General features: G+C 38.9%; 1 protein-coding gene across 24 annotated transcripts in view; it reads left to right on the forward strand.

Annotated features, from left to right (window-relative positions):
* Positions 1 to 19305, forward strand: part of SYTL2 (synaptotagmin like 2) — a 66707-nt gene that overhangs the window by 39185 nt on the left and 8217 nt on the right. For 4 of the 24 annotated variants that reach the window (XM_032852893.1, XM_032852902.1, XM_032852906.1 and 1 more), the window contains 8 exons: positions 3629 to 3742; positions 5737 to 5790; positions 7058 to 7105; positions 10052 to 10146; positions 13308 to 13427; positions 14911 to 15080; positions 16185 to 16287; positions 18372 to 18542. In XM_032852893.1, coding sequence (XP_032708784.1) covers positions 3629 to 3742; positions 5737 to 5790; positions 7058 to 7105; positions 10052 to 10146; positions 13308 to 13427; positions 14911 to 15080; positions 16185 to 16287; positions 18372 to 18542 — 875 coding nt within the window. The other 20 variants (XM_032852904.1, XM_032852908.1, XM_032852894.1 and 17 more) reach the window with 16 other exon arrangements.

Genomic DNA, 19305 nt, shown 5'->3' on the forward strand with positions numbered 1-19305 from the left:
GGCAAGCTGCTTCCGAATTCCATCCTGAGGAAATCAGAAAAACAGTAAAAAACTCTGAGGTTCCATCAAGAATGGAGAGTGCTTTTGAAATTGGTTTTGAGAAACTTTTTAGAGAAACAACTGAAGCTCCTCCTTACCAGCTCCAGGTGTCAGTGAAGGAAGAAACTCCTGAGAAGGAGGCTTCCCAGTCAGAGCAGGCCAGTTTCTTGAGGACAGTAACCCATCTTGACTGGACAGCCTCAGAGACCTCTGAAATGAAGTTTAAAAGTAATGTTTTCCAATCACAAGTCAACCAGTGTGATGAAGTGCTGGGAGGTAACAAAGGTGTGTCTGATTTATCAGTAGATCTTTGTGGTTCTGAAAGTTGGGTTGAGATCCCTGGAACCCGGCAGTTCTGTGTGGAATGTAAAATAGGGATCACTAAAACTATAAACCCCGCAGAGGACAGGGAGAGTGAAAGTGAGGTTACAGGGGTTCGAGAAAAGTCTTCTCAGGAGGCTGGCTTGGAAGAGGCTCCTAAAGCAATTAGTGTATCCAGACGTAGGCAACCCATTCCTCTCCTGACAAACAGAGAAAACCCTCCAGAAACAAGTAATGTCGAATTGATTCTGGCATCGCCATGTAAGAGAATAGAGAAAGAAGAAGAAAAAGGAGGTTTCTCTGACTCTGATTTTTCAGGTGGAGACTTGAGCTCCAATGCAGACAGCTGGAGAAAAACCTCCATGAGCATTCTGAATTTTTTAACTCATTGGTTTAATGAAATGATTTAGGGAATGCTGATGTAAAAGATGATACGGTTTTAAAAACTGACACACGGAAATAGTGGTAAATTCTTATCATTTTAGGTCTTCCTAGCCTTTCTTAATAAAAAGCTACATTTCCTTTTATATTCTTTAGTCAATGCATTACATAGAGAAGTTTTACCCATGAGGGAGTGTTTCAGAATCTGACTTTATTCTCAGTAACAGAATTGTTAGGTTTTAAGAGTTTTTTTTTTTTTTTTAATTTTGGGTTTAGAAAGCACTTCTGAAATGTTCAAGCCAGTTTTTCTCCTAGAAATAATTTATCCTGGAAATAATTTTTTTCTTAATTGACAATCCACACAGAAGTCTCTAGTAAGATTTGTGGCAAGAAAGTGCCACACACAAATGGACACAAATTTCCCTTTTAGGATGAATATTTTACCACAGTAGTGGCTAAATTCCAGAAATAGAGGGCAAGACTGGAACCTTCTTTCCTCAGAAAACTTGTGCTGTGGTGTTTTGTTGCCACCCTTTTCCTCTTGTTTTCAGTTATCTGCAGAAATCTGCAGAATCTTCTGCAGAATCTTCTCTAGAGTATGACTTTGGTCAGATGACTTCATCTGATACCACCTGAGGGCATCGCCTGGCTGGCTGCATTTCTTTGGCTCCAGCCTTGGCTAGGTGAATGAAGAATTTACTCGATTACCACATCCATCTAAGTGGGCTTCGGGGTATTGGTTTCAGCCAGGCTGGGAGCTACAGGCCTTGTCTCAGTTTGCTAGGGTGATCAACATGGGCATTTTAGCAGGGAAACCCAGAAGCAAATAGGAATGCACAACTACCCGATTATAGGGATGAATGATAATAGATGCCTTCTGGCTGGGACATTTTAACCACAGTTGCAAAACAGCTGGTATCGGTCATCCTCCTAGCAGTTTAGAAAATTTGTCATTTTCTAGCACCCCTCAGTATTGAGGAGAATGAATAAGCTTTCCTGAGTGGATGACTCGGGAGGTTTGGTTTCCTTTGCAAGTAACTATAGGGTCTCTTCTTGAAAACGAACCAAAGGATCCAACTTTAATCCTGATTAATCGATTGAAGCCCCTGTTACAAAGGTTGCTGGTAAGAAGAGGAAAAGTGGAATATCAGTCTCTGAAACAGGAGTATACATGACCATGTTCAACTTGCTGAAGTAGACTTTCACTAAACCACCCCGTGAGTGAGGAGGGTAGACTGACCCATAGGAGAGCTTGTACATTTGTACTTACTCTGGAGACTTACCCCTGATGTATATAGCTTTGTTTATAGGGTATCAGCATAACTGATTGAATAGTAAAAAGCCTGTCTAAAAATGAAATCATCAGTATTAAATAACCACCCAATCAGAGCTCAGAGAAGATATTTAAAAGTTACAAGCCAATAAGAGGTACAAAATGGTACAACTGTAGTTTTATATACTCTAACCTAAATTTTTATTTTTAAACAATTGGCTGGTGGTGGACTGGAGGAGAGAGGAACTTGCTTACAATGGTACCACGATTTTGGTCAGCAACCTAACATGTTTCACTTGGGGCTGAGCTCTTACTCAACCAATACCTCAATATGTTCCTTAAAAATTAAAAAAAAAATGTTCCATGGTCAGGTACTTAATGTGCTGAGAAATTATGCACATTATTAGCATATTAATGTCTCCAAGAAGATCTATAGTAAGAAACCTTTAAATTGGAACACAGAGCATCCCAAATCCAATTCATCTTAGAATCCATTTGCTCTAGAATCCCTATTAACATTGGGGAGAACTGGGATGCATTTCAGGAAAGTATTGTGTGTAGAAGTGGTTCCCAAATTCATTGACTCATTAATGGAATCATTCATTGATTTAGCAACTTCTTTTTTTTTTTTTTATAGTAGGTTCCATGCCCAACATGGGGCTTGAACTCATGACCCTGAGATCAAGAGTCACATGCTGTATCAGCTGAGCCAGCCAGGCACCCCTAGCAAACATTTTTGAAGTGCCTATTGCCAGCCACTGTTCTAGGCACTAATAATGTAACAGTGATGAATGACCATATTCAGACCAGAGCTAATCCATGATGGAGTTTTAACTGTCAAAATGAAAAAGTTAAGGTATTTAGAGATATTTTTTTGTAACATTAGATATATTTAATTTAAAAGACTGTCCTTATTTTGAGGATATGCCCCCCCCCCTTTTTCCTTTGGTCCTAACATGCCTTTTTTTTTTTTTCTAACATGCCTTTTAAAAAAAATGTAGTTATTAGTACATGATAGGACCCCCCTACACACTTTAAAATGATATAACAAAATAAAAAGCTGACTACCTCGTGTCATTTCCCAACATTTTGTTGGAAATTTTACTAGCTCATAAATCCCCAAGGGCCTGCAATCGTTGATTTGGAGAATTCGCCCATCTGTGTACCTGATTATACACAGATGTTAAACATCTGAATCCTGCCTTTTATGGTTTTCAGCTAATTGTTTTAATGCTCCTAAAACCACTTTGTGGTTGTCTTCAAAAGCTAGAAGTGAAGTGGAAAGATTCAAAGTCTGGCATAGAACAAATCATGGGCCTAAAATAGAGGTGTAGATGGCTCAGAGATCACTTTTCTATTCATGTGGTTATCTTGTTCCTTTATGATTTATGCTTGCAAATACTTCTTGACTAGGAAAATGGTTTTTAAAGGATCTGCAAAGAGTGGAGAAATTTTGCATTTTTTTTTTCCTGAGAAGTGTTTCATAGAGTAAATAAAAGTACAGAGGCTTCTGATTCTCCACCTACAACACCAACGTCCATTGGTTATTAAGAGTTAGGATTTTTTGGATCTTTTTTGTATTGTGCAGTATTCAACAATTTTGTCTCGTAACAGGTTCAGAAGAAGAACCCAGTCCTGTCTTGAAAACTTTGGAAAGGAGTGCTGCTAGGAAAATGCCTTCCAAAAGTCTAGAAGACATTTCGTCAGATTCACCAAGTGAGAATAAAGGTTGCCCCATTGTTCACACCACCCCCCCGTCTAAGCTTTAAAATGCTCATGTGCTTTTCTGTGGCCTCACTGCATGCTTTCGTGCACTGAAGCCCCTGAGGCGGGGGTTAACAGATGACCGTAACCTTTCCAGAATGAGCAGAAGAAGCTCATCCTACAGTGACTAGAACCTTCAAAATAGTGCCTGAGGTTTGGTTACTAGAACACTAGGTTTCCTTGGATTGAAGAACCCCAGCTCAAGCGTTTCAGGTCCAGTGAGTTTTAAAAGACTGGGGTAGCTGGTGGTTCTAGTAAGAATAGCTAACCTTTATTGAGCACTGTGTGCCAAGACGTGCCTAAATATTTCACATGCATTATATCATGTAACTGGCGTATGGAACCCTGCGAGAGATGATGGTTATTCCCATTTTACAGATGATGCAAATGAAGCTCAGAGAGGTAAAGTACCTTGTTTAGTGTCACACAGCAGAGCTGTGAATTCCAATCAATAGTCTGCTATCAAGAACATTTATGAGGTGACCGTCTTATATATGACAGTGTTGGATGTCTGATGAGTTTTGCATGATACGGAGATGAGTCGGTCCCTAGCTTCAAGGACTGTCTTTTTTCTTTTATCCCTTCTTTTCACACATTTCTTTTGGATATTGGAACTAGAAGCCCTAAGACTACCTGGCCTGCAACACATTAGGTGCACTGTACCCCCCAGCTGCTGCTGTAATTGGTGAAGGACTTCTTGAGTACTAATATAAAGCATTATACACACACACACACATATGTATGGCTTGCAAGTTGACTGAGAAGTCCTGACTTCTAGAGGGTTTGCTCTTAATAGTTTTTAAGCTAAGAGGCACCCCTGGGAGTGCAGAGGGTCATGAGAAAAGTTACTGAATGAAAGTTAATCACTGCCACACTCATATGCTTGAAAGTTGAACATTGTCATGTTTAGAATATGCTTCAGCTATCTGCATTTGAAACTAAAAAGTCAGAATTTAAAAAGAAAGGGGGGAAAGCCACTCTATTAAATAATTCCTAAAAATCAAAGATTTTCAGGGCTCTGAGGACCATATTCCCATTTTGGAATGCAGTTCTATCCCTACCAGAGATCTTGGAATCTCAGGGTTGGAAGTGACCTTGAAGGTCATCCATTTTAAACACCCCCCCAATGCAGGAATTCTCTATAAAGCCTCCTCAACAGGTGGCCAACCTCCCCACATCCGCCTGAATGCTCCCACAGAAAGCGAATCCTTCCCTTTTTTGGACCGCCCTAATTGTTCTTCCTGATGTTGGAGATGGGTCCTGAGGGGGGGTGGGCAAAAAACAAAAAATCAGCAAAAACTGTCCAGTTTGGCAAACCTCTTGCCTGTGAAGCATGGGGCTATTTCCACGGTGCAGCTTTAAAATACTCAGGAATGTGCAGGGTTAAAAAAAAAAAAATCACCATCAGCTGACGGGTATTCCTGCACACTCCCTTCCAAATACCGATACCCACTCTCACACTAGCCTGCCAAGATTCCACTTAGCAGCTGGTCCCCAGTTACATCTCTTCAGTTGACTTCCCAAGCAAGGCTCCCAGAGGCATACACAAACGATGATGTATGCACAGAAATATTTGCTAATGACCATGGGTTTGAGAAGGTGTTAGTCATGGCTAGCATCTTACCCTTTCCAGAAGAATAGAGAGGCTGTTGCCGCCCTGTGTTTTCTCCTGCTGCTGGCCGATTGCTTGCTCTTAGCTAACCCTCTAACCCTGGGGAGTCCGTGTGCAGCAGTGTGCTGATGTAAGCTGCATCGGGGCTGAAATGGGAGCTCCCGCTATGGCACTGGTTCAAGTAGCTAATCTAAAGAGAAAGTATTTTGGGGAAGACATCTTGGTTGCACCCCTCACTGCATCTTGACTAATTGCTTCCAACTCCGGGGGCTTCCGGGGACAGTCTCATTGTTCTCTCTCGCCAAGGGTCAGCCGTGTTAACCATTTGTTAATTTCTCCTGAACAGATCAAGCAAAAGTAGATAATCTGCCAGAAGAATTAGTACGTAGTGCTGAAGATGGTAAATATCTTTATGTATTTGCATGTCTGTCTGTATATTAGGTTCTGGGGCGGTTTGGGCAGTCACTGGGACGCAGCTGTTGGATAAATAGAAGAACGTCATTTGCCACTATGTAATGAATGGTGCCTAAGTTATTATAAAATGGTTCTGACTCGATGCATTTAATACTAACTCTTTATATTCTCAAGTCTTCTGCTGGTGATACTGTTGTAAGGATCGCATCAGAGACCTTTGGGAAGCGAGGGTTTCTATAAATAGGAAATTGTATTTCTATGGGTATGAGCTGATTTTTGCTACTCTGACTTGCAGAACTCCTTGTGAGGGCAGGAAGCATCGGGTGGGTTCTGGGTTAAGTTATTCCTGTATTTTTCTCAGGTCTCAGCATTTGGAGCTCTCTGGGCATAGCTGGTAAAGCTTTAACTTCAAAGGGAAGAGTCCCAGAACCAGAGTCAGGATCCTGCCTTGGCTCATTTAAATAGCTAAATATAGACTGAGGTAAAATTAACTGGTTCTGAATATTAAGGAGCCTAGAAGATCTTGAAGTTTGTCAGTGGATTGAGTATTACGTGGTTCACTTATAAAATATACAGGGTAATAGTGGTATAGTAGGGGAAGGGATGGAAATGAGTCTGATTTTTATAGTTGAGCATTTATGCAAATGTGTAATTTATATTTGTACACTGGAATTGTGTTTTCTAAATTCCCTTTACTATAATAATAAAAAATGTCTATGAACTAAGCTTCCCCCGTAAAATGTAGCATTAGAACTCCTCAAAGGTCATTGATTACTTTTGTGTCATAGTTTTGTCTCTCCCATTTTATGCTTACAACAACTTCGTGGAAGTAGGTGGGGTAGGGATTTTCATTTGCAGATAAGAAAAGCTCAGAGAAATGAGGTGACTTGTCCAAGATCCTATAGCTAGTTGGTCAGTGGGGGCAGGGGCTTGAGGGGGTGGTAGCAACTAGAAGCGTAGCTTTGTTACTCCTAATGCAGTGCTCCTTCCATCCCCCAAGCTATGTGTGGCTCAGTGACTTAGTAGAAAGATGCCAGACATCTCCTATACTGGATGTTGGATTTTTAGTTGAATAGAAGACCCCTAAAGGAGGTAATGAAGAGTCACTCTGGGGAACAGATAAAAACAAGCTAAAAACCTGTCAGATGTATTGTGCAGTCTCTGTTGTGAAACTGACATGTGAGCCTTACTTTCATGTCACTTTAATCCTTCTTGTAAAATGGTATTTATTGTTATGTTGCTTTTCTGAGTAGATCAAAAAGCAGATCAGGAACCAGACACAAATGAGTGCATACCAGGAAGTGAGTAGCAGGATCTTTCTCACAAATGACTAAATGTTGTCACTTTACATGGTGTTAAATATACTGAAATAACTAACACTATTAATCACGCAGTATTTGTTATTGGTACTAAAACTCTTGCAGCTTACAAAACTATTTCATTCTGACAAGGGTTTTATGAAAAAACATTTTCCTGCTGCCAGTGTTGAAAGATTAATCCGTGGTTTCGCTATGGGGGAGTTACATATTTAAAATTTTTTATGCAGACATATATATGTACTATATATAAATATATATGTGTAATTGCTGGGTAATATTATACTTCTGTAAGGCTCTCTGCCCTTTGAGTCTCTTCCTAAAATGAAGTTGGCACCTTCTGTTATCACTTGGCTTTATGTTGCAGTCTGGTCTCGAGTACTGGATTTCTTGTGGCCTTTACATAAGACTGTAGACATGAAACAATTTATAATGTATTTGGACCTAAGAAAGAATTGTGCTTTTACGGTTAGTGTGCATTATGGTTGTGTATGCCTCTTTCCATACCTATGGAAGCAAATTGTATCATGTCCAGGGTTTAAGCTCTGAGGTTCAAAGCAGGATTCAGTCTATATTCAATCTATAAAGCAAGTGAACATCTGAATCTTAAGAAATAAGTATATACTTGTGGTGGCTAATGTCCATCCACTAATTAATACTCACCACCAGCCAAAGATAATGATCGTTTACTCTTTTCTGTTCAATCTTAAGATTGCTGTACTTAACGCTGACTTCTGTCTCCAGGACAAATAGCACATTAAAAAAGGTGTCTATGGGGCCCAGCAAAGCATGCAGATATGCGTGTGTGTCTTCTTAGCTTCCCAGTTTCAGCCCAGTTGCATAATGCTGGACGCTGGAGGTATGAAGATAATGATACACAGGTCTGCCCTTAGGAGAGCACGAGATTTATATTAATAGTTGCCCAATAGTCTGGATGTGCTAATACGTCTTAATGAGAAGAGCAGCTAAATGAAGGAGCCATTTGATAGAGAAACAAGGTGCTTTTGCTAGAAGGCTGTGACATCTAGCCTGAAATCTGAAACTTTGCTCATGAGGTCTGCCTGCTAGAGGTGAAGGTGCTGAGCTTTGGCCCATGACCTGGGCAGTTCTGAAGAAGTACATAGGCAAAAAGACAATCCAGATTTTGGCCCCTGTTGCATGTTCTCTGCCCAGCTGCTGCAGAGGAGCCAAGACTTGTGTCCCTCGGGGCTGTTGGGTACAGAGGTTTCTCCAGTTGCTTTTGAACTGGCAGATACTCAATTTTGGTCATCTTGTTTTTATCTTGTTAGGTTTTGTTCAACATTTAGCCCGAGGAGTGAAAACAATACATGGACATGGACATATATGCCAATATATCTGTGTCTTTGCTCATGACTGAGCTTAGTTAGGTCAGGCCACATACGCTATCATGTGCTGAATTCTGGGTGGATTAATTTCTCTCTTTTTTATGGTATTTTCCAAGATGACTCTTAATGGATGGGCTGAGATTACTTCTTTCCTCTACTGAAGAGTGTATTTTTACCACAAAACAAAATTGAAATACGTGATCAAGACATAAATTACTAGAGCCTAATATTTGTAAAACTGGCTACATTTGAGTAGCAGATATACATTTTGAAAATAATAGGCAGCAGTACTATGATAAAAAGTTTTTGCATACTCATTGGGCTCTACTGTGGACTCATGGGACCTAACCTTATACTCCTGCAGTGCAAGTCACCCAAATATACCCACATACACATTACTGTTTAATGGGTAGTGATTAAAGCAGGTATCATCTTGTGAGTCACTGTAAATGGATTTTGATACATTTGAGAGCCAAAGGCTAGATGAGAAATACTATGTGAATAAACAAATATTTATTATGTATAGTTCAATTTTCAGTTTTCCTTCATTAATTTTCTTTTAACTGAAGGTGAATTTAGCTAATGCTTAGGGCTGAATTTGAGCCTCTCGAGTTATATATAGAAATATAATTTTATTTTTATCTGTTTTTCTGGTGTCTGTTTCACTGGTAAAAACCAAGACAGTATATTTGTATCACATCGAAAAGGTAATTTAAACATTATCAGATAATATTAATTTTTAGCACATAATTATATAGAGCATGCTCTGTGCTGGGCACTGTTCTAAGGGCCTTGAAACATACTAACTCATTCACTATGCAAGCTCTGATTCTCCATAAGAAAAGCTTAGACACCAATTTTTAGGTAAAGAAGGAAATAGGTTTCTAACTAGAGTTATGCAAATGAGGAATAGAATTCATCATCTCATTGTGACTTCCACACATATCCTTACTGTATCGAAAGGTATCTAAATAAGGTATCTGATACCTTTCTATCACAAAAGTATCTAAATAATCTGTTTTCAAAAGATAAATAGTTTGAGCTCATAGTCTTTCATAATTCTGAGTAAGAAACATTATCAGAGAAGTAATTCCCACAATCACTGAACAAACAAGCCTTCCCTTCCACACTCAATAGCCAGGACACTGATATGATTGAGTTGTGTCCGGAGATCCTTGCTGTCCAATGAAATAGTTTTCCAGCCTGTGGCATGTTTTAAAAATACATCCCAAGGAGATGAACCAATAAATCACACATCTTGTGGTTCCAATCTCTGGTGTGGGAAATAAGTGAGTGCCCTTTCACAATGGCAGTATGTTTTAATATAATTCAAATCCAGCTCCAGATTAATGAAAACTAATGGTCTTTAATTGTTATTTTCTATTGGTTCAACTCCTTGCCAGTTCTCTGTATAATTTATGAAAACTGCATGTTGCTTATCTTATCCTGTGCATGTGAACTATTGTACCTTTAACATTTTTGCAAAAATATCTCGTTCATAGATGAAAGAAAAGTGTTTTCAACTTATGCTTTATGTTTGTTTGATAATGTGAGGATAATTTTGAATGGAAATGCTGCTGTTTAGTTTCCACAGTGCCTTCACAACCTGATAATCCATTTTCCCACCCTGACAAACTCAAAAGGATGAGCAAGTCTGTTCCAGCATTTCTCCAAGATGAGGCAAGTTTGTCTTCTGTAATTTCAGAAAAATTGAACCAAATAGGTGCATTTGCTATGCCAAGGTTGGTGTGTTTGTATTCATCGGTGGCAGAGACCAAAGAGGTCAGTGGGACTGACCCCTGCCTTTCCTATCAATAGAGGCAGTGTTGTTGATCCTGGAACAAGGCAAGGCATATCTCATTTGACTCAAACAGTAACTCATTTTGGTGGTGAAGTCAAGTTGCATTGATTTTTGGAATGTGACTTTTGTTTCAAAGTGGGTACAAAATAAGAAATCCAGGCAGAAATAAGCTGGCGTGAACTAACCACTCTGTAGTTTCCAGTAGACCTGATCTGTGAGAGCTTCATTTAGGTAGCATGAATAGCTTGGAATCATTTGTTAAAGTAGTAAAGTGACAAGGACACAACAGACTTTAAGGATATCGGTTGGGTGTAGGCAGTTGAAATACATTATCTCATTTCATCGTCCAACATGCCTGGAAGGTAGGCACCATCATTGTTACCAGGTATTACAGATAAGGAGGCACTGCGAGAGGTGAGTAACCTCACTCAGCTAGAAAGGGGTCGAACCAGGATGGAGTCTGCATCTGATTATCATGGTTAGCCATTATACCTGCTGTCTTGGCTAGAACAGGATTATTATCTTGCTATTCACTCAGTACTTTGTAAACACCAGACACTTAATATTCGTTCTGACATCTAACTCTCACCAACTAAACGTGGTTGGTACAATTTTCTCCATTTTTTATAAGTGGGAAGTGCTTGAGAGAGGTTAAACCACTTTCCCCCAAATCCAACAGCTGCTAAGAAGTAGATCTAGGACTTTAACTCAGGTCCTTTGACTTAATTAAGATTTCATGTTGTGGGTGGAGGGATGGGGAAGGAGTGCACTTGTGATGAGCCCCGGGTGATGTATGGAATTGTTGAATCACTATATTGAACACCTGAAACTAATATAACACTGAATGTTAACTAATCAGAATTAAATAAAAACTTAAAAAGCAAAAAAAAATTTTTTTTTTAATTCCATGTTCTAGCCAGAGTAGTTAGGATCTTGGAGTCAGACATTCCTAGCGCTGGCTGCGCTACTAATTTGGTGTGTGTGACTCCAGGCGAGTTCCTTAATGTCCCTGAGTCTGGTTTCCTAGTCCTGTCTCATTAGGCTATGAGGAGTCAGCAAGATAATGTGGGGGAAACATAAGGTGGAGTGCCTGACACATGATGAATACCAGTAAATCCTAGCCCTTACTATTTGCAGTTTGGGTCTGATTTTTGAGGGTAAGGAAAAAGCATTATCCTCAAACATTCTCTTAGTAGATGAAAGGTGAAGAAAGTTCTAGACAGCACACAAATCAGGTACCACCTCCCTAACCTCCCGGGCAACCCTCTGTCTATCCTTGGGCCTTAGAGGAGCTATATCTGCAAATGCATACCCTTCCATATGCTTACCAGCCCAGGTTACAGTTCCTTTGAAATGAATCACTCATTCTTTGAAACTAAATCATTAGCTGGAAGCCAACAGTAGGCAGCCTCAATGAGTTCCTGCTTTCACACCTTTGTAAATAGGCTTTGGTCTTGGTTGGTCATATGAACGAGGTGTGTAATTACTTAAGAGGCAAGTGACCCCAGTTCCTGGTCTTCCATTTTTCTCCTCCATCAGTTTTAATGTGCCCCCTCATAGCTCCACACAATAGAAAGTCCAAATTGAGTTTGTGTATCAGAGATGCCAAATGAAGCTGTAGAATTTTACCTTTCAAAGCACATGGGTCAGACTGAATGTTAAAGGAAATGGACATGAAACCAGGCCTTGCTCCTCCGTCCACTCTCTCTTCGAGGCTTAGCATCAGTCACGTTCGTTGAGTTCCTGCTACATAGAAATTGGCGTTCCAGTTCAACAAGACAGGATCCCATCCCTCAGTAATTTACTAGTGTCCTGATACACTAGGCAGAGCATAGTACACGCTGAAATAGAGGGAAACAGCACGTGCTGTCAGCATGTGGGGACACTAGGCAGAGCATAGTACACACTGAAATAGAGGGAAACAGCATGTGCTGTCAGCATGTGGGGAGAGAAGGTGATAACGGACACATGGTGGTGTGGGTTTTTTTAATCCTTGAGGGAGGGTTTCTTATCCATATAAGTGATACATTTTATTTTTCTTTAACTCCTTCCTTAATCTGTATTAGAATTGGCATCTGTTTTATGATACATAATTGCATGGCCCTGGGAGATGTTGGCATGTACTAACTCCTCCATAAAGGTATTTCTCTAACTCCACTGAACTGTTCCAAAAACCCTCTAACCCCCAAAGGAGCTCATTCTGAATCATAGATTTTTAAAGCTACCATCTAGTAAACTTTAGATAATTAATTGTATTATTTAAAAGATAATTAAATGTATTATTGCTCCCCTTTTTTTTTTGAACTAGGTAAATATTTCCTGGGACATATTTAAGTACCTTTGTTACTATTTTTTTTTTTCAAAAAATGTATTAAAATCTAATGTGGGTAGAATCGAATATACTTGAATAAATATAATTTAGTATATACTTCCCTATAGCAATAAAAATATAAACACAATAGCACTATGGAATTACATAAGAGGTGATTTAAAAATTTGTATATAACTTTTAGTTTAAATAGGTCGCACTGGCATTCATTTTTTCTAGTTTAATAGTGTCTCCAGTAAAGGATCTGATTTTTAGGGATGTTAAGGCTGTGTTAATAATGAGAGGAATTAAGCATGACATTTTATATTTGACAGTAAATCTTAGACCGTTTGTTGTCTGGGTAAAGTTAATTTCTCATATATATCAATAAAGTTCTCCACGTAACAGAAATGCACAATATTAAGAGAGTGACAAGAAAGCTCGCAGCAGTGCTGACTTCTGTAGTGTCCTGGGCCCACCTTGGAGGTAAAAAATCAAATCACTTTGTTCTTTGGGTAGCAAAGCCCTGCTGTCCTCCTTAGGTGAGGTCCACAATAGACCACCCACTTCATCCTGACTCCCGTTTCCTGGTGATTAGCACGAGTGTCCTTTGAGCTTCAGAAATGTTCATAGATCTCTGGGATACCAAGGTATCGCGTTTTTCCAAGGAGAGATGCTGACCTTCGCTCATTCTGAATTTAAATTTTGTGTATCTTATATGATGTTTTGTAGAGTGATGACAGAGAAACAGATACAGCCTCAGAGAGCAGTTACCAGTTCAGCAGGCACAAGAAGAGTCCGAGCTCTTTAACCAATCTTAGCAGCTCCTCTGGCATGACGTCCCTGTCTTCTGTATGTAAACAAAGCCTCTGTGTTAATATCTCTCCGCTTCTCTAAACCTTGCTCTGCCATGCTCCATGCTTGCTATAAAGTGGCCTCCTGTTGGAGGCACAAGCTTTTTCTCTAAACTGCAATTAGCTTCTGGCGAGCTAAATCTTTGCTTTTCTTTTTTTAAGCACAAAAAGAGTTCATATCCATTATAAATGAATTTTTTAAATGTAAGTACTTCAAAAATAAACCCAAATTTCTAACAAGATGAACGGCTACATTTTTCCGTACAACAAATGGGGTAACTTTTGTAAAGTCTACTTGTATCAGATATGTTTTAGATTTCTGTTTGCAGGTATAGAATCGTGCCTGTCTTTTGGCAAACCTGATGAATAAAAGCACTGATTCACATAAGAATAGAAGTGATTCTTTGCCTTATGGAAGGATTCAGAACAGGATTTGTATTTTTATTAATGTTTTTAAGATTTGTATCTATTGATTTGACAAAGAAAGAAACAGTGAGAGAGGAAACACAAGCAGGGGGAGTGGGAGAGGGAGAAGCAGGCTTCCCACCAAGCAGGAAGCCCAATGTGGGGCTTGATCCCAGGACCCTGGATAATGACCTGAGCCAAAGGCAGACGCTTAACTACTGAGCCACCCAGGCGCCCCTCACAATAGGATTTTAAAAGGAAAGCTCCTTAACTATAGTTGTTCAGGTTCAATGTAGAAAATTTGACTTTACCTGGAACTTCTTTTATAACGTGAGGTCATCGCGTGCATGGAGTATGTGTGTAGAAATATATATATGAAATATACCCACATACACTTATCCAGATAGTTCTCTGATATACACACCATCTCACAAGGTATGCTAACCAAATGATAAAGCTGCCCTTAAATTTTTACTAGCCTGCCGTTTTTCAAACTTTAAAAAAAATCTATCTAAATTGAATTTCTGCTGATGATCTTTAAATGTATGGCCTTGGGAAGGCTTTCAACCGTCTTCATTAATCATCCATTCTTTACCCTTCCTGACCTCTAAAGGCGTATGGCCCACTAAGCATTTTCCTCGATTCAGTGGATGGGTAACATAGTAAGATTCCTTTTTAGTGCCTTGGAAATTTGATAGAGCAATGTGTCACTGTGATTTGTGTCCCTGGGGTTTCTCACATCCTCTTTCTTTACGATCTTAAATACTAAGCATGCCTAAAAATGGAACTCTGAATGCCCCCTACCATAAAATCCCCCTGCTTTGGAAATGAGCCAGCATCTAAATAACTTTGCATTTTCACTTGTCATCTGTATCTTTTACAGGCAACTTTTTCTTAAAACATTAGTCGTGTCATATATCATGTCAGGTTGTTGGTTTTGGTCTATCTTTATGCCCTATTACCTGCTTTAAATGCAAATGAGAGAAATAGTAGCAAGCCCAGATCATATTTGTGATCCTTGCATTGGGTTCATTAACAAGATAGGAAAAAACACTGCATGTTTCTGATGCCTTCAGGTAAGCGGCAGTGTGATGAGTGTTTACAGTGGAGACTTTGGCAATCTGGAAGTGAAAGGAAATATTCAGTTTGCAATCGACTATGTGGACTCACTGAAGGAGTTACACGTCTTTGTGGCCCAGTGTAAAGACTTAGCAGCAGCGGATGTTAAAAAACAGCGCTCAGACCCGTAAGTACAATTTGGAGTCACTGTTTTCTCTCAGTTATTCGTGATCTTGTAGAAATTGAGAAAGAGAGAAATTAAAGAGTGGGTATGTGTGTGACTGTGCCAAAAAGAAATGTTTGAGAAGAAAAATTGGGGGGAAATGATGTTTTATTTACTCTATAAATATGCCAAACTTAATAAGCTATAAAAATGTCAAAGAAGCAGAAAATATTTCAAGTGGAGGGGACCTTTGAGGCCATCTTGTCCCATTCATTCTTCTAACAGATAAGGAAACCAGGGCCAGAGAAGATAAATGACCTATTTATATAAATTCAGAGAGTCAGCTTCAAAATGGAGAATGAGGGTTTGAACCCCAATCTCTTTCCATGACTCTCAAACTTCTCTAAAATTAGAGACATGTCAGGCCATACTTGAGAATGTTCAGTGGTGTGGAAACAGTTAAGATTCTAGAATGAGGTAGTTTCTAAATTTAAATTACATTTTACAGAAGAACTGTAGGGGGAATTACCAGCTCATCTTTTAGATCACAGACTTAATTGAATTCAGTTTATTTGCAAAAGTTAAATGGTATTCTTTGCTTTCCCTGTGCAGAAGTCAGATTCTTAGTTATTTTGCTAGCATAGGCCCAATCCTTTATGCTTTCATTATCAAAACAGCTGGGGTCAGTATCCTTTTCTCCCCCATTGAATATGGCTTGCTTATGTGTGTGCTGAGATCAATTTTTGTTTTCAAAAACCAGTAACAATCCTTTTTAAGTAAGTTCTTCAAGCACCGAAGCATTTTCTCAATAGGAAACAAGCCAGTATAATTAAGCACTACATTAGAGGTCTGTCCGCCTCACCCCCTACGTCAGGTAAGGCCAAGGGAGAAAGGGTTCAGGAAATAGTCTTTAAAATTTTTCAAAACAGTATAAAATGACCAGTTCTGTTGCATGTGTTTACAATTTTAAGTATAAAAGGTGTTGCTGAGAACATTCTTTACTTAACTGCTCTTCTTACTGTCATGAAATAATTATTTCTGTCAATTACCAATGCATTTTTCAAGGCAGAGATGGAAACATCACTTTTATGTTCTCTGACCTTCTTGTCTGCCTACTTCTCTTTTTAGATATGTGAAGACCTATTTGTTACCAGACAAGGGCAAAATGGGCAAGAAGAAAACACTTGTAGTCAAGAAGACTTTGAATCCTGTGTATAACGAGATACTGAGGGTATCTATGAACTGTCTGCCTAGGAAAATCCTAAATGATGAGCTGTCACTGTGATTTTTATGTCAATAGCTGTGTCTTCTTGGGTAGTATCTCTACAGATGAAGTCAGTCAGGGAGAGAGAAAAAGGGAAAGGATAAACATGTGCTGAGACACTGCTTTGCATGAGACCATACACCATGAACATTGTATGCCTTCTCTCCCTCACTCCCTCACTCACCAGGAGGGTATATTACCTGCCCCTCACACATGAGACTTAGAGAAACAAAGGAGTTTGCTCGAAGATACATAACTGAAAACATGGACCACTAAAACTAAAAACTAATTCTGATCATGTTATTGCTCTGCCTACAATCTTTTAGGATTTCCATTGCCCTTAGAGGCAAGTCCCACTTTACCATGCCACCAGTCCCTTCACAACCCAAGCTCTAACCTCCTCTTTCCATTTTCAGAGTCTCAGTTCACCCGGATTGCTTTCTGTTCTTTGGAGGAACGAAGCACATTTTCTCACACTCCTGGACCTGGTGTTCTATCAGACTGAAGAACTGTTTCTCACATTCTATCCTGAACTACTTCCTCCAGCCTTAAATGCCTCTTCCTGTGAGAGGCTGTCCTTAATCCCTCCATTCCTGCCCTGGGTCTGCTGCCTCAGGCACCTTGTTTTATATAAGGCTTTGTTAACACTCCGCACTTTAACTTCGGGCTTCATTGTCTGTTTTCCCATTAAACTGTAAGTTCCAGGTAGGCGGACAAGGACCAACTCCATGTCATTTATCAGCTGTGTGCTTTTGGGCAAATGACTTAACCTGTCTGTTCTTCAGATCTGCCAAAAGCGGGTAATATTAGTACCTGCCTCTGTGCTTCAGTAGTTGTGAACATTAAGAGTTAATAGGCGGAAAGTGATTAGGATATATTAAACACATGAACATTGACCTTTAGTACAGTGTCTAGATAGATACTCAAAAAATGTTTATTGGAAGGAGAGATGGATGGACAGATGCATAGAAAGTATGCCTGGCTCAAATACCATATTCCTTTTTCCCCCAGACTACTTAAGTCTGCCTTAGTCATGATAATGTAAAACTACAAATATACAAAGTGTTCCTCATTTCCCCTGTCTGAAAAGTCTGTCCCACTATTTGATTATCCTCTGAGAAAAGAATCAGAATTAAATTAATTTTCAGTCCTTCATGGGTCAGTTTTTTATGGATTTTCTGTAGCCACTTTTTAATTACAGTTTGACTATGATATACCTCAGTACCCTAGCTATTTCTGGGTCAGCTACTTCAACCATATACTCAGGAAAAGCCAACTAATTTAACTGGTAAACTCAGAGAAAGTCAAGCCCGCTACAACCAAAATGGATATTGAAGTAGTACATCATAAAGCCAAATAGAGATTATTTTTAGATTAGAAGTACTATTATCCCTTCCATGATTATATATAATCTAGGATTGACTGTATTTTAGATAAAAACTGTAAGGATGCCAGATATTTTCCACTTAACCATATGAAGTGGGAAAAAAACAAATATATCTTCTCTTAAAAAATACCTTGCTGTTGCAGGATATCTATAGTGGGAGATGTTGTGTATAAATGGGAGCAAGTGGTATATGGGAATGCTCTGTACTTTCTGCTTAATTTTGCTGTAAATCTAAAACTGTTCTAAAAAAAAGAGTCTATTAGAAAAAATACCTTGTCCTTAGGTAGAAAACAGACCACAGGATTAAACTTCATTAGTGTTTTTAGGCTGAATTGGGTTTATGTTATATCTAGTTTGAACTAAAAACATCCAGCAAAAATGAATAGTTGGCTTTTGTTTTCAGAGAGCTATTACTGGCTATGATATTTGAACTGTGGTTTGCTTTTCCAGAAGCAGAAAGAAAATCAGCTTTTGTGAAAGATGGATTTAGCTCTTTGAAACAAAATACTTAGAATAAGATGACTTTGCAATGTTTTTGAGACTTGAAAGCTAACAAATGAGAAAACCTGATCTGCGCAGATGATTTTTCTCTTCATCTCTGTGTCATAACTTTGGTTATAAAATAGTAATATTCACCACTTTAATTTCCTTCTTTGATCTGCAGTATAAAATCGAAAAACAAATCTTAAAAACACAAAAGTTGAACCTCTCCGTTTGGCATCGGGATACATTTAAGCGCAATAGTTTTCTAGGGGAAGTGGAACTTGACTTGGAAACTTGGGACTGGGACAACAAACAAAATAAACAATTGAAGTGGTACCCTCTGAAGCGAAAGGTATGTGCAGACTTGGTTGATTGGTTGGTTGGCTGGTTGGGGATCTAATGTATAAGAGAAAGCTACTATAATTGCATTTTAATTCATAATGGTTATCCATAGTTTGGGATAATTGTATCTTTTCACTTTGTAACATATGTCTCTCTCGCTTTTTATTTTATTGTTTTTTTAAAGAGAGAGAGAGCCTGTGCAAGTGTGTGGAGTTAAGAGGGTTGGGGAGAGAGAGAATCTTAAGCGGGTTTCATGCTCTGTGGAACCCTACACAGGACTCAATCTCACGGCCCTGAGATCATAACCTGAACTAAAATCTAGAGTGGTATGCTTAGCTGACTGAGCCACCCAGACACCCCTGTACCATATGTCTGTTATGCTCTTTCTGGTATTTTCTATTCTTTTTCTTTTTTCCTCTCTAGATTTCAGGCTGGCTAGTTTTTGCTAACTTATCTTTCAGTTTAATAATTTTCTTATCTGCTATGTCTAAAACACCCATCTTACAAGTTCTCAACATTATATTTTACAGATTTATATTTTCATTTGATTTTTTATAGACTACTTCTCTGCTAAAATTCTCTATATTAATCAAAGTTATTTAAGGTATATGTCTGAAAACCCAGTATCTTAAACATTTGTAAGTTTCTTTTATCTAATTTTTTTATCTTGGTTTGGTCATTTGGTCCTTTATCCTGGTATGCCTGTTTATTTTTTATTGCACACTAGACATTGTATATTAAAAACTTTGGGCATATTTTTAGAGAATTTTCTT

Source organism: Lontra canadensis, unplaced genomic scaffold, assembly GCF_010015895.1.
Source record: "Lontra canadensis isolate GAN:19392208 unplaced genomic scaffold, GSC_riverotter_1.0 scaffold7, whole genome shotgun sequence".
Taxonomy (NCBI): domain Eukaryota; kingdom Metazoa; phylum Chordata; class Mammalia; order Carnivora; family Mustelidae; genus Lontra; species Lontra canadensis.